At 36.8% G+C, this 13,292-nt stretch overlaps 1 protein-coding gene across 6 annotated transcripts in view; it reads right to left on the bottom strand.

The window, feature by feature from the left end:
• Positions 1 to 4,155: 4,155 nt before the first annotated feature.
• LOC114258300 (rho GTPase-activating protein 7) overlaps positions 4,156 to 13,292 on the bottom strand; it is a 133,817-nt gene continuing 124,680 nt past the window's right edge. For 4 of the 6 annotated variants that reach the window (XM_028198248.2, XM_028198249.2, XM_082906618.1 and 1 more), the window contains 2 exons: positions 4,936 to 5,142; positions 4,156 to 4,554 (listed from right to left, as the gene is read on the bottom strand). In XM_028198248.2, coding sequence (XP_028054049.2) covers positions 4,396 to 4,554; positions 4,936 to 5,142 — 366 coding nt within the window. In that variant the 3' untranslated portion in view covers positions 4,156 to 4,395. Of the gene's footprint in view, positions 4,562 to 4,935; positions 5,143 to 13,292 lie in introns of all 6 variants that reach the window. The other 2 variants (XM_082906616.1, XM_082906615.1) reach the window with 1 other exon arrangement.

Below are 13,292 nucleotides of genomic sequence, written 5' to 3'. Positions count from 1 at the left end.
AGGTGTAAGATCAAGTGTTTTTTAGTAATAAAAATAAAAAGTGGAAGAATAACTCAACATATAAGCGTAAGTAGTTCTGAATTACAATGTTGTTTGGATAGTCCACCAGTGGATGATAACGATGATTTTAAAATTTTGGATGGATGAAAACAAAATTAACCTATGCGGCTTGTGTTTTTACAAATGGCCCGTGATATACTAACCGTTGCTACAATTGCTTCTGAAATAGCATAGACGAGTGTTGAGTGATTACCGTAGCAAACTTTCACCTCAAATGGTTGCGACAATAATAATATCGAGAGACCGTATGCATGTACATACGAGAAAACAAAATTATAGTGAAAATGAGATAATTCAAGGCGATTTGAACGATATATACTCGGGCAACACGAGTGAATTGTCTGCCTCCTCCGATAATTAATCAACAATTTTTTTTTCACTATTCAATTTCGTAATGTATCTATTAGATTATTGAGGTGGAGTATAATGCAAATGATTGGTAAGCTAATAGGTGCCAACCTAGTTGGGATATATTTGGCCTATAGTGATGCGATTTTTCTATCATCATCACTAATCTAATCTTTTTTTTATTTAATGACATAAATTTATGTAATATTTTATTTCGTTTTGGAATAAAAATTATTCATTAAATAAATGTTATCTATTTAATTTAATGATTGCAATATTTCGTTTCATTTTGAGATATATAAAATTATTCATTTCAATAGAAGAAAATTACATAATTTCATACTTTTTTTAGTTATAACAAAAAAAAAAAAACGTAAGTCATACATAATTAAATACCACCACATAAAACATAACCAAACATCTCATTAATTTTAACTAAAATATTATAGTACAATTTTTATTTTTATTTTTATCCATCATAAATAATTTATATATATAATATATCTATTGTTTATCTTTCATATAAAAAAAAAAGGCTGCTAGGCCCAACCCGAGGCCCTAATTTGAGTGGACCTAGGACTGGGCCAAACTTTTCAACACGTAGGTCGGGCCAGACCAGCCTGAAAAATGGCAGGAGCCTACAAGGCCCGAGTGGGCGGGGCCGGGCCCAAATTACACCGCTAGTTAGGATTGGGAATTAGGGTTTGAAGGAAAAAAGAAAAGAAAAAAAGATGATGGTAGTTTAAGTATGATGAATTGTGTATTGAGTAAAACATAATATTTCAAAATCATTAAGTATGTATTTTGGAGGATGGTATGCATTGAGAGAATTTAGTGTGTGAAAATAAAAGCTTCCTAAATATATTTAGTTCTTAAAATATCGAAAAAAAAGAGTAAAAACAATCATGTTCAAAATAATTTCACCTCCTTGCAACTCTTTCTCTCTAACTTGTAGCGGCCTAAGGCCTAAGGTTTTGTGGGGGCTTCAGGTTAGGAGTTGAGCTTGTTGGAAAATTTTAGAAGTGAACGAGAATTGATTCCATTTGTATAGAAGGATGCAACCTTTCATGGTGACTCTTCATATGAAAAGGTATGACTCAATGGTGTTTTTTCATATGAAAGGGTGTGACCCAAGAGTCATGACCCTTCTCTATTCAAATGAAAAGGTACGAACCTTCATTGTGTCTTTTCATATGAAAGGGTATGGCCCAAGAGTCATGACCCTTCTAAATGGCTATGAATACTTCTATAAATAGCCTTTACCATTTCCTTAAATCTTCATTGATTCGATCTCAAATTTCTTTTATACTCATTTCTTCCTTTCGTGTTCTTCGTCCTTCTTTGTATCTGCATATTTTCTGCAAATAGTTTTAGGAAGAGTCTGTGAGAAAGAGAGAGTTACAGCACTGGTTTGGTTCACCAGGCTTGGAATTGGTAGTGCTACATTTCCAAGATTTAGTCGTTGCATCCTGAGAAGTAGACGTTGGTAAATCTCGAAATACCAAAGCGAGGGCGAAATCTACTTTAAGGAGATTGTATTCAATACAAGTCTCGACTTAAAGTTTTGCAATCTTAAAGCGCCGTAAGCATTAAATTTAGAATTTGATTTTCATAATTATTTTATGGATTATTTACTTGTTTAATTTATTTATACATTAAAATACACACATTACACATAGGATCGATGGGTTCTAACAGAGCTTGTGATTGTCATGTTTGAACTTATGAGAGCTTAATATTGGTCTCGTTTCAATAATTCAAAACGTTCATTTTGTCGAATTCTATGGTTTTATTATCAGTGTAAAAAATTAAGTCGATCTAATAATCATAATCTTTTTCATTTATCGTGTTTGTCTATGAAAAAAAAAATGATTTTTTAAAAAAAGACACATTTTTCATCCATTTTTTGGGTGAAATTAAATTTGAAAAGATATATTCATTAGTGGGTAAATTACACTTTGCATCCCTGCACTTTACATCAAATCCCACTTTGGCCCCTACACATCAAATTGTGACACTTAACCCCTTGCATTTTTGGTCAAGTGTCACTTTGGCCTTTCTGTTAGCCTCATTATTATCAAAGGTTAGTCACATGAAAACCATGTGAGGATAAATTACACTTTGCACCCTTGCACTTTACATAAAATTTCACTTTAGTCCCTACACATCCAAATTGTGACACTTAGCTCCCTAAAGGATAACTTCTGTTAACATCACTATTAACAGAAGGGTCAATGTGACACTTGACCAAAAGTGTAGGGGGTTAAGTGTCACAATTTGATGTGTAGGGACTAAAATGAGATTTTGTGTAAAGTGCAGGAGTGCAAAGTGTGATTTACCCTTCATTAGTATATCACACGTTTAATCTTAGTAGTTAAACTAAAATTTCAATTTTGATCTCTATTGTTTTCAATTGAATAATTTAATCCATATATTTTAAGTTTAGTTTTAATTTAGTCATTATATTTAAATTGGAAGCTAGGACATATGTCAATCTCCTAATATACATGTAGAAAAAAATTAACAAAAAATTTGACGAAAGAACCAATTGAAACCCGACTTAGTTAAAAAGTCTCAATTCATTTTTCTTGTCAGTCTTCTGAAGGCTAAATTAGACACATGTCATGCTAAAACAAGTTTTGGATGGTAGATATACTTGGCCTGGCCCAGCCCGCTCTAAGTCCACTCCTAAGTCAAGTGGTTGAATGCCTCATGGATTAGAGTGTGCTCAAAAAAACCCAAGTGCAAAATTTAAAAATAAAAAATAAAAAAATTAGGCAATCTTCAATATATAATTTTTATGAATATTTGTTTACATATTTTGTTTGCAGTGAGAATAGGACAATAGGTGGTCGGGAAATTCTATTTACACAACTTTTTGGACTCGTCACACTCATTAAAAAAATTCAAAATTTTAATTTTGTTTATTTACACTTTTCAATATGCCAACTCTATCATTATTCCCAACTTTACTTTCCTCTCCGAACATTGTCTTCTTTTCCCTCTCTTCTCCATTCATTAACTTCTTCCTTTTACCATCTTCGGCTACCACTGCAAGCCATCTCCACCACCACCCTAGTTTTTCCTCACCTGCGACAAGTCTTCTTCCTTTTACCATCTTCAGCTACCATTGCAGCCATCTCCAACCACCACCCTAGTTTTTCCTCGCCTGCAACAAGTCCAACCATCGCACTATCTATGATACATTATGGTGACAACACCCATATTCTAAAAGGAAAATGTCTCGTAGCTCAAATTTTGTGGCTCAAAAGTGGCTCAAATGGTCAAAACGACGTCGTTTTGGCCATTTTTATGTTGTTCTGTACTCAAAACGACGTCGTTTTGGCCATTTGAGCCACTTTTGAGCCACAAAATTTGAGCTACGTAGCATTGTCGATTCTAAAATGAGTGTTTGATATGTTTTTCTGTTTTTTAAATTCATAACCATCTCAACATACTCCAACTAGCATTCCTATTTGATTTTTTATTTTATTTTTTTGTATTTTATTTTACGTTTTTATTGATCCAAGTTTTACGAATAGTTCGGTATTGATTTGCCGAACACATAGACCCCTCCCCTCATCCTCACCCACTTGAGACATAGCAGTGTGACATGGAATGGATGAGTTGTTCTCTTTACTAGAGCTAGTAACACATCCATTTACTCCACAAGAGACTAAAGCAACAATGTGGTTGATATTATGTATGAAGGATGAATAATGTTGCCCAATTCAGTGAAAAAGAGCATTAATAAACAAGTCGATATTTTAGTTTAAAGAAAAGAGTCAATATTTACAAAAAAAAAAAAAAAAAAAATCACTTCAAAGCATCTCAAATAGCAATGACACCATTTTATTGCATGGAAATGGAAAAAGGAGAATAAGTGTATGTGGGATTACAAGCGCACAACTATATGCAATAGTACCAAGGATGTACAAATGGCACAATGCCAGCCATTCATCTGGCTTGAGAAGCCATCATCATCTGTCACTTCCATGAAGGAGATGCTGGTATATAAGCAAAATCTTGTGAAGAAGCAGTCCCATAGTTTAAATCAAGGTTGTGAAGTTGTTCCATCAGCTGAGTGCGTCGTTCCTTGCAGTCAAGACGTGTTGTTAATTCTACCAAAGTGGAGGATGCTAACACCTGCAACCTTGTGACAAACTTAAGGTCAGAAAATCAACAAAGAAAATTTGTGCACAAGTCAAATGACTATTGACGGCATTAATTTTCTTCGTTCATTTTTTAAAGAGAAGAATAATTTCAAAGAAGAAAAGAGAACATAAAAGGACAAATGTTAACCGTAGAGTCACTTTCAATAATTTCTTATAAAATTATTCCTGAAATTTCAGAATCACTTTTGAGAATCAAACTCCATCCTTTTAAAAAGAACATTTGCAATCAGTTCCATACAATAAAACTAGGTCTGAGAAAGAAAAGTTTATGATTCATAATTATTCTCCAGATTTTTGAATTTTTCTTTTTTTCTTTTTAAAAAATGCCCAAATTTTAGACAAAAAGTCTTACCTCTGCTACCCTTGAAGTGGAAGGCACAGAGGTAGAATCAACGGCATAAAGTTCATCCATATATATACTTGTGGATGCCTCAATACTTTTAGAATCACCGAAGCTTGCTGAGTCTATGAATTGCTTCTGAGCAGGCTGTCTGCTACTTCTTCCAGATGTTAATACCTGTCCTTTAATATTCCTCAACTCTGCCCCCAATAAACTCTCCTGCAGCAAATATTCAAGGGTTAAGAGTAGATAAGATAAATGAAAGTAAGACCGAGGGCAGAAATAAGAACCAGGTATCCGAAAAACCATTAGTTATCAGTTTAGCAGAAGTTTGCAAAAAATGTTATATATCGGTTCAATGGAGATTGTAATATATGTTCTAGAATAAATAATTAAACCCAATTAAAAATGCACAATATATAATTATATGCATAAAAGTTACTTTATTTTGCTTGTAGTATATATACAAGTATTTTTACTTGTTTATTTTATCTATATGTTTAAGGTGATTGTAAGCTGACACACTTTTGTGACTATTGGAAGGAATACAATTTTTTTTCTTCCTTGATCAAACTATTATGCTACAAAACAAAGCTGGTCAAACTTCATCTTCAGGTATGCCATGTTCATATGAGAATTAATTCAATAATTAATGAAGTAAGATTTTATGTAAAATTTGTTTATTCCAATTACAACTTTAAGGTCGGGAGTTCAGCTTTCAGTTCAGACATTTTTAAGATTTATGAAAATGAAACCCAGATGGTTCTTTAAAACCAGCTCACATTGACCGGGCAGGAAAAAACCATGCCACTTTGATGGGTCAGCTCACTGGCTCAGTTACATACTTTGCCAGGTTTACAGCTTTGGATCACTGGCACATCCATTCAAACCAAATAGAGGGCTGGGCAGGCTGCAACAGGTCTGGTGACTATGCATAGAACAAATTTTATTTTATGTGATAAGCATGAATTATAAAATTAAAATGAAAGCAACTTCGGATGGATGTGGATTTTACAGTACAAGTAAATGCACCAGTACTGTACTAATCAAAGATCCATACATAGAAAGCAACGGTACTGTACACATCAAATGATCCATACATAGAAACATTTTTAATGGATCATAGTGGTCATCTCTCCTTCACGAAAAAGTCTTTCTATTTTTCTTATCCATCCAGTCCCATTTTCCCAAACTAAAGATTAATGGATTTGATGCTCGAGCCCATTCAAACATAAGAAAACATAAAGCAGCTAAAACAAAATACCTCAGCACATGGAAATCAGCTTGCATGTGAAGAGCTGCCACATGAAGCAGGGTTGAAGAATTGGGGCAGACATAGAATCATCATCTACTAGCCAAAGGTGAGAGTGAGTGGGACTGTGGAAACTAAAGATTAATAACCGGCTGAAAACTAGGTACAATGGCTTATTCTTCTTCTTCTTCTTCTGGCTGCGTAGTCATACCTCTTCATCTTCGTTGCCAGTCATTGGAAGCTTTTCGCAAGGTCATCGGAATTCTCACTTCCCTCACCTCTCACTCTCTTTCTGTGTGTGTAGAACAGTTGTGCTCATTTGGGTCAGTTAGAATGTATAGTGAAGCAATTTAAGGTTAGGGTTTAGGAGGAAGAAGAAGAGATAAGAGAAAAGAGAGAATTTTATATGCGGAAAAATCTATTAATTACATCAGCCAAAATATATATACAAACCCTAACCTAGTGATATGACCATCGTACCCTCACCTTAAGTAAATATTAACAAAAGAACTATAAAATAGAAAATAAGAACTACTCTAACACTTCCCCTCAAGCTGGAGCATAGAGATCAAACATGCCCAGCTTGGCAAATAAATGATGAAACGAATATCGAGCCAAAGGCTTAGTAAGAATATCACCTAATTGATCTTCAAAACGATAGTAAGGAGTCACAATTTGCTTGCAGAGTAAAAGATCACGAATGAAATGGCAATAAACTTCAATATGTTTGGTTCGTTCATGAAACACGGGATTGTTGGCAATGAAGATAGCCGCTTGATTATCACATCACAAGACATGCACATTGGAGTGGGAACAAAAAAGCCAAAATCCTGGAGAAGAGACTGAACCCAGAGTATCTCAGAAGCAATATGAGCCATGGCACAGTACCCAGCCTCGACACTAGAACGAGCAACAACAATCTGTTTCTTACTACGCTAAGTAACAAGATTACCACCAACAAAGGTACAATAGCCGGAGGTGGAATGGCGGTCAGTCTTATTATTAGCCCAATTAGCATCACTGAAGCTGGTGGTTGACAACGAGGGAAAATGAGGTTGGTGGGGAGTATGCATAAACTGAGGTTAATAGAGCAAACCCCAACCGGGGGCACACTTCAAGTACTGCAAGATACAACACACAGCAGCAAAATGAGGTTGGTGGGGAGTATGCATAAACTGACTAACCACTCCTACGGCATAAGTAATATCGGGACGAGTGACAATGTGATAGATTAACTTCCCAACCAACTGATGATAATGACCAATATCAGGAAACAAGTCCCTGGTGTCACCATCAAGTTTGACACTAGAATCCATGGGAGTATCACTAGGACGAGTGCTTAAGAGGCCAGTCTCAGTGAGAAGATCAAGAACATACTTCCGTTGGAAGAGAAATAAGCTCCGAGAAGAGAAAGCAACTTCAATGCCAAGAAAATACCGAAGACGACCCAAGTTTTTGGTGTGAAATTGTCGTTCCAAATACCGCTTCAAATCAGCAATACCATTGCAATCACTCCCAGAATGATGATGTCATTGACATAGACAATAAGAACAATACTCCTAGTAGACGAGTGGTGAACAAAAATAGAGTGATCAAAGGTGGAACGGCTAAAACCATAGGTGATCACAATAGCTTTGAAATGATCAAACCAAGCACGAGGGGACTGCTTGAAACCATACAAAGCTTCCCGCAATCGACAAACAAGATACTCATGACCAGAAACAACATAGACAGGGGGCTGATCCATATAGACCTCCTCTTGAAGATCGCCATGAAGAAAGACATTCTTGATATCAAGTTGATATAAAGGCCAAGACTTACTAACGGCAACAGAGAGAAGGATCCAAATAGAATTAAGACGAGCCACATGAGAGAAAGTCTCTAGGTAATCAACACTATAGGTTTGTGTGTAGCCTTTGGCCACTAAGCGAGCCTTAAGCCGCTCAACAGTCCCATCAGGAAGATACTTAACAGTATAAATCCAATGACAACCCACAACAGATTTGCCAGAAGGTAGAGGGGTAAGTTCCCATGTTTGATTCTGATGAAGGGCATGCATTTCCTCATCCATGGCATGCTTCCAACCAGAGATGGACATAGCTTACTGATATGAACGGGGGAATGGAAATACTAGACAACCTACAAGCAAAGGAGTGAAGACTAGGAGAGAGACGAGCAAAAGAAACAAAATTAGTAATAGGATGGTGAGTGCAAGTACGTTTACCTTTGCGAAGGGCAATAGGACAGTCATCAGAGGGCATATTGGCAGAAGGAACAGGGGAGGCAGGAACCTCAAACGCAAGAGATGCACTAGTCGGGCCATAAGACACAATGCGACGAGTTTGAGACCGCTGATAAACTTGCAAATGAGGTAGAGGTGATACTAGAGGGAGAAGATATAGAAGAAGAGAAGGAAGGATCACAAGAGAGAAGAGTAAGGGTGAGGGAGGCAGGCTCCCCCTCACGACAAGACAGAAGATCAGTGGATAACTGGTGCCTAGAGGATGAGAAAAAAAGGAGTGGAATAAAAAAAGGTAAGATCAGCACTAAAAGTGTCGACATGACTCGGGATGATAACACCGATACCCTTTTTGAGTACAAGAGTAGCCTAAGAACACAATTGCAAGCACAACGAGATAACTTATCCAAACCGGGGTTAAGAACATGGACAAAGGCAACACAACCAAAAACTCGAGGGGACAAAGAGACGATGTGGAATATAACTGATCATATGGAGATGTGTGGACAACACTAGAGGGCATGCGATTAATAAGGAAACAAACGGTGAGAATTACATCACCTCAAAATTGTTTAAGGACATGCAAATCAAACATTAGCGTGCGAGCAACATCTAACAAATGATAGTGTTTTCGCTCTGCAATACCATTTTGAGGAGATGTATGAGAACAACTAGTCTAATGAATAATATCACGATCATCACAAAAGGTAGTCACAATAGACTGCACATATTCTAAAGCATTATCAGACCGAAATATCTTAATACATTTCCCAAATTAAGTAAAGATTTCATTATAAAACTTAAAAATGATAGAAGGCAAATCAGAGCGCTATTTCATTAAAAATAACCAAGTCATCTAAGAGTAATCATCCACAAAAATAACAAAATAAAAAAACCCATTAACAATGGGAGTTCTAGAAAGACCCCAGATATCTGTATTGACAAAAGCAAACGACTCAGACACATGACTAACACTATGACTAGGAAAAGAACTTCGGTGATGCTTTCCAAGTTGATAGGCTTCACACTCAATTTTAGAGACATGACTCAAACCAGGAACCGCTAACTCGAGCTTGGCCAAAGAGGGATGGCCCAAGCAAAAATGCCACTAAAGAGGAGATATAGTAGTACTCAACATAGTAGATGAAGGAGAAGGAGAAGGAGAAGGAGAAGTCTTAGTATCTAAAAAGTATAAGCCATCATTCTCATGCCCCGAACCAATCATTCTCCGAGTTTGGAGGTCCTGTAAAACACATGAAGTGGGAGAAAAGGTTATGAACCAGTGGAGAGCTTGAGTCAATTGGCTAACAAAAAGCAAATTAAATAGAAACTTAGGAACATAAAGACCAGAAGGTAAGAAAAAGGATAGAGTGGGATAAAGAGGACCTTGACTACTAACAGGCCGAGAAGATCCATTAGCAAGTATAATAGTATGATCAACAGGCCGAAGAGTATCAAAAAGAGAAGAATTACCAGAGATATGGGAACTAGCACCAGAGTCTAGAAGCCAAGGCTAAGCAGACTAGGCCACACATGCAACATTACCTGAACTAACCATAGTAGTAGTAGAGGATGAAGGCAGACTAGGCCGAAGAGACTGGACAAGAGCGGAAAGCTCACTAATCTGAGTAATGAGAGTCTCATGAGAATCAACTGGAGAAGCAACAGAACCGATGGAAAACGAGGGTGATTGTGAGGATGGAGCATCCATAACCTGATGCACATGATCAAGTTTGCCACACTTCTGCCAATACCAAGGTTCAATATGACCTTGGGAACCACAATGAGTACACTTACGATCACCACATGTGCGAGAACCAGGTCCACTACTACCGCCTCCATGAGAGCTACCACTACGGAATCCACCACCACGGGAACCTCCACAAGAACCACTGTTAGAATAGGAATTAAGTTAGAATAGGAAATGCGTGATTGTGTGATTGTGTTTCCTTATATTATGCCTTATGGAACTCCTGTAATTACTCAGTATTATCAATATAAAAGGGAATGAAATCTAACTCATTCCCTAACTCTTTCTCTTCTCTAAACCTACATGGTATCAGAGCCTCAATAGGAGGAACCTAACACCATTCAAACAACACTGTAGGACTGCCCAGGCCACCCGAAGGCAGCCCTTGGCCATTTGGCCTTCACCCAACTAAGCCGAAGGACAGTCGACTTTCTCCAGGGCAGCCGACGCAACCTCTACCCTCCTCTAGGCCTGTCGGTAGCCCTAGCTCATCCATATAGATCTGTCAGCACACCTGGAGTCCTCGTAGACCTCGTCTGGTTCACCTCGACTTCTGTCGGCATTCCTAGAGGCTTCGTAGTCCACATCTGGTCTACTCCTGCTTCCGTCGCACTCGTCTGGTCAACCCTTCGTTCAATCGCACTCGTCTGGTCCACTCCTACTTCCGTCGCACTTGTCTGGTCAACCCTTGCCTCAGTCGCACTCGTCTGGTCGTCTTGGTTCACTGGTGTGTTGACTGAGGTCTAATATATAACCTGAACTTGTCGTCTTCTCTGTTTCTTTCTTAATACATACAAATAAAATATATATATATAAAAACAATAAAATAAATATATAATAAAAAAATTAAAAAAAAAAATTAGAGAATCCTTTATGAGATCTTAATCCGTTATGCTTGCATCGTGGTAGTTGGGTCTTTTCTTCCACTGTTATCTTCCGAATTTGTGATTAGCATTGTGTTTGAGAGTTAAAAAGTAGAGTATCCATGGCAGATTCCCTTAGTGAATCCACTACTTCTCAGTCACCTAAGAGCGAGAGTTCCATTATACATTCTACTATGACTGATAACCTCAACCCTGACCTTAAGATCACCACCTCTCTATTCAATGATCAAAATTATCTCACCTGGTCGTAGAGCCTGACAATTTTTTTGAAGAGTAGAAGGAAGATTGGTTATGTTGATAGAAGAATACAAGCACCCAATACCACAAATTCGAGTTATGACCACTGGGAGATCACCAACTCCCTGATCATGGGTTGGTTGATACATTCTATGGTACTTGAGATTGGAGAGGACTACTTGTTTATGGACACTGCCCAGGATATTTAGAAGGCGGTCGTTACTACTTACTCCCGGAAGGGGAATTTTTCACAGGCCTTCAAGTTACGTTGCTCCATTGAAAGGTCGGTATAAGGTGAGATGACTATTCTCCAGTATTTTACCTTCCTTAGCAATGGGTGGAAGCGGCTTGATCACCTTCAGGATTACAAGCCTGTCTATCCCACTGATTCTGCTGGTTACCGGAAGTTTGTGGTGCAAGAGCGGGTTTTCAAGTTCTTGGAAGGTCTCAATGTAGAGTATGATCCTGTTCGGAGCCGAGTACTTGGCATGGATGTGCTTCCCTCTCTCCAGGAAGCCTTTGCTTTTGTGCAAAATGAGGAAAGTCAGCGCTTTGCTATGCTTCCTCCTGTCACTAGTGATCGCTCTGCTTTAGTTTCTACCCCTCCTCGAGATGGTGTGCCTCGTGATTCTCGTCCCTCCTCTGAGAAGGATCAGCTTTACTGTGACTACTGCCGTCAAGGTTTTAAAAAGTGGCCGCAACCGTTACGTAACGCCATTACATAACGGTTGTGGCAGTTTCCACCACCCGTTACGGCCGCTTTTACGATGTGATTGAGATTCACAGGTGTGCCGGCCGTAGCGGGCGTAACGGTGCCATAGTGGTCGTAACAGTGTCGTAACGGCCTGTTACGCACTGTTATGTAACGATTCCGAACTGCTTCTTTCAAAATAAACCAAAAAAAAAAAACTGAAAATGGGGGAAAAGGGATTGAGAGAGAAGAGGAAAGATGGGAGGAGTAAGAGATAGAGAGAGGGAAGATGAAGAGCATGCTATTGATTTGTTGAAGTAGTAAGACCTGTGCTATTTTATTCGGCTGCTGTCACTCAACCATTTTGTTTGTATCTATCTATGTATTGTTTGAAAATAATAATAGTAAGTGTGGTCATTATCTATTTGGCTTGATTAAAAATATATATATATATATATATAGGCTATTATTTATTCTCTTACTTTTGTCATTGTTTATCTTATATATAATAGTTAGTGATCGATTTTTTTATAAAATATCTAGAAAACACATCTATAATTATATATTGATACGTATTTTATGCATGTCAATTTTTTTTGATTTGTTTATTTTATTTTTATTTACATGTTATCCAAAAAGACAATGAATATTCAAGTAATTCAAAACCCAAAAAAATAAAAATAAATTTCTTTATAATTTATTTTTTAATTTTTATATGACTACATTAGCATGTATAATTTATTTCTTAAAACTATTCAAGTTAAAATTTACATATGTTTCCATAAGTATAATAATTAAAAAAATAATAATTTTATACATCTAAGTCAAATAATTATTTTTTTTTGCCACAAGCGTAATATGGATTTATGACATATAAAGTCATTAATTATTAAAATAAAATGTAAAAAACTCAGTTTATAGTAATTTAAAAATATGAAATATATTGGATCATATTTAAAAATTTACAAAAATTGATCAATATTTATTTTAAAACCCAATAAATATGATTATAGAAAAAAAAATGCGCATATCGGTAAGTTTTTTTCAAATTGTGCGAAAAATAAAATGTAAAAAAATAAATTGATAGAGAGAATAAATTGTATGGATTATTGATTGATTGTGTGTTTTTGTATTTGATAATTCTGTCTATTACAAATGGTTCCTTATATAGATGTACGTGTAGTGGAGTAGGTGGTGGTAGGTGAGGAGTAGGTGAGTGTAGTAGGTGAGTGTGTGGTAGGTGATGGTAAGTGTGTGGTAGGTGATGGTAAATTTTAACAGCCCCCCGCAAACTCAAGGGGGATAGGAACTAACCA

Source organism: Camellia sinensis, chromosome 14, assembly GCF_055761805.1.
Source record: "Camellia sinensis isolate YWXY chromosome 14, ASM5576180v1, whole genome shotgun sequence".
Classification (NCBI taxonomy): Eukaryota; Viridiplantae; Streptophyta; class Magnoliopsida; order Ericales; family Theaceae; genus Camellia; species Camellia sinensis.
Note: the sequence above shows the minus strand (reverse complement) of the source record. Positions and strands in the feature narration are given on the sequence as shown.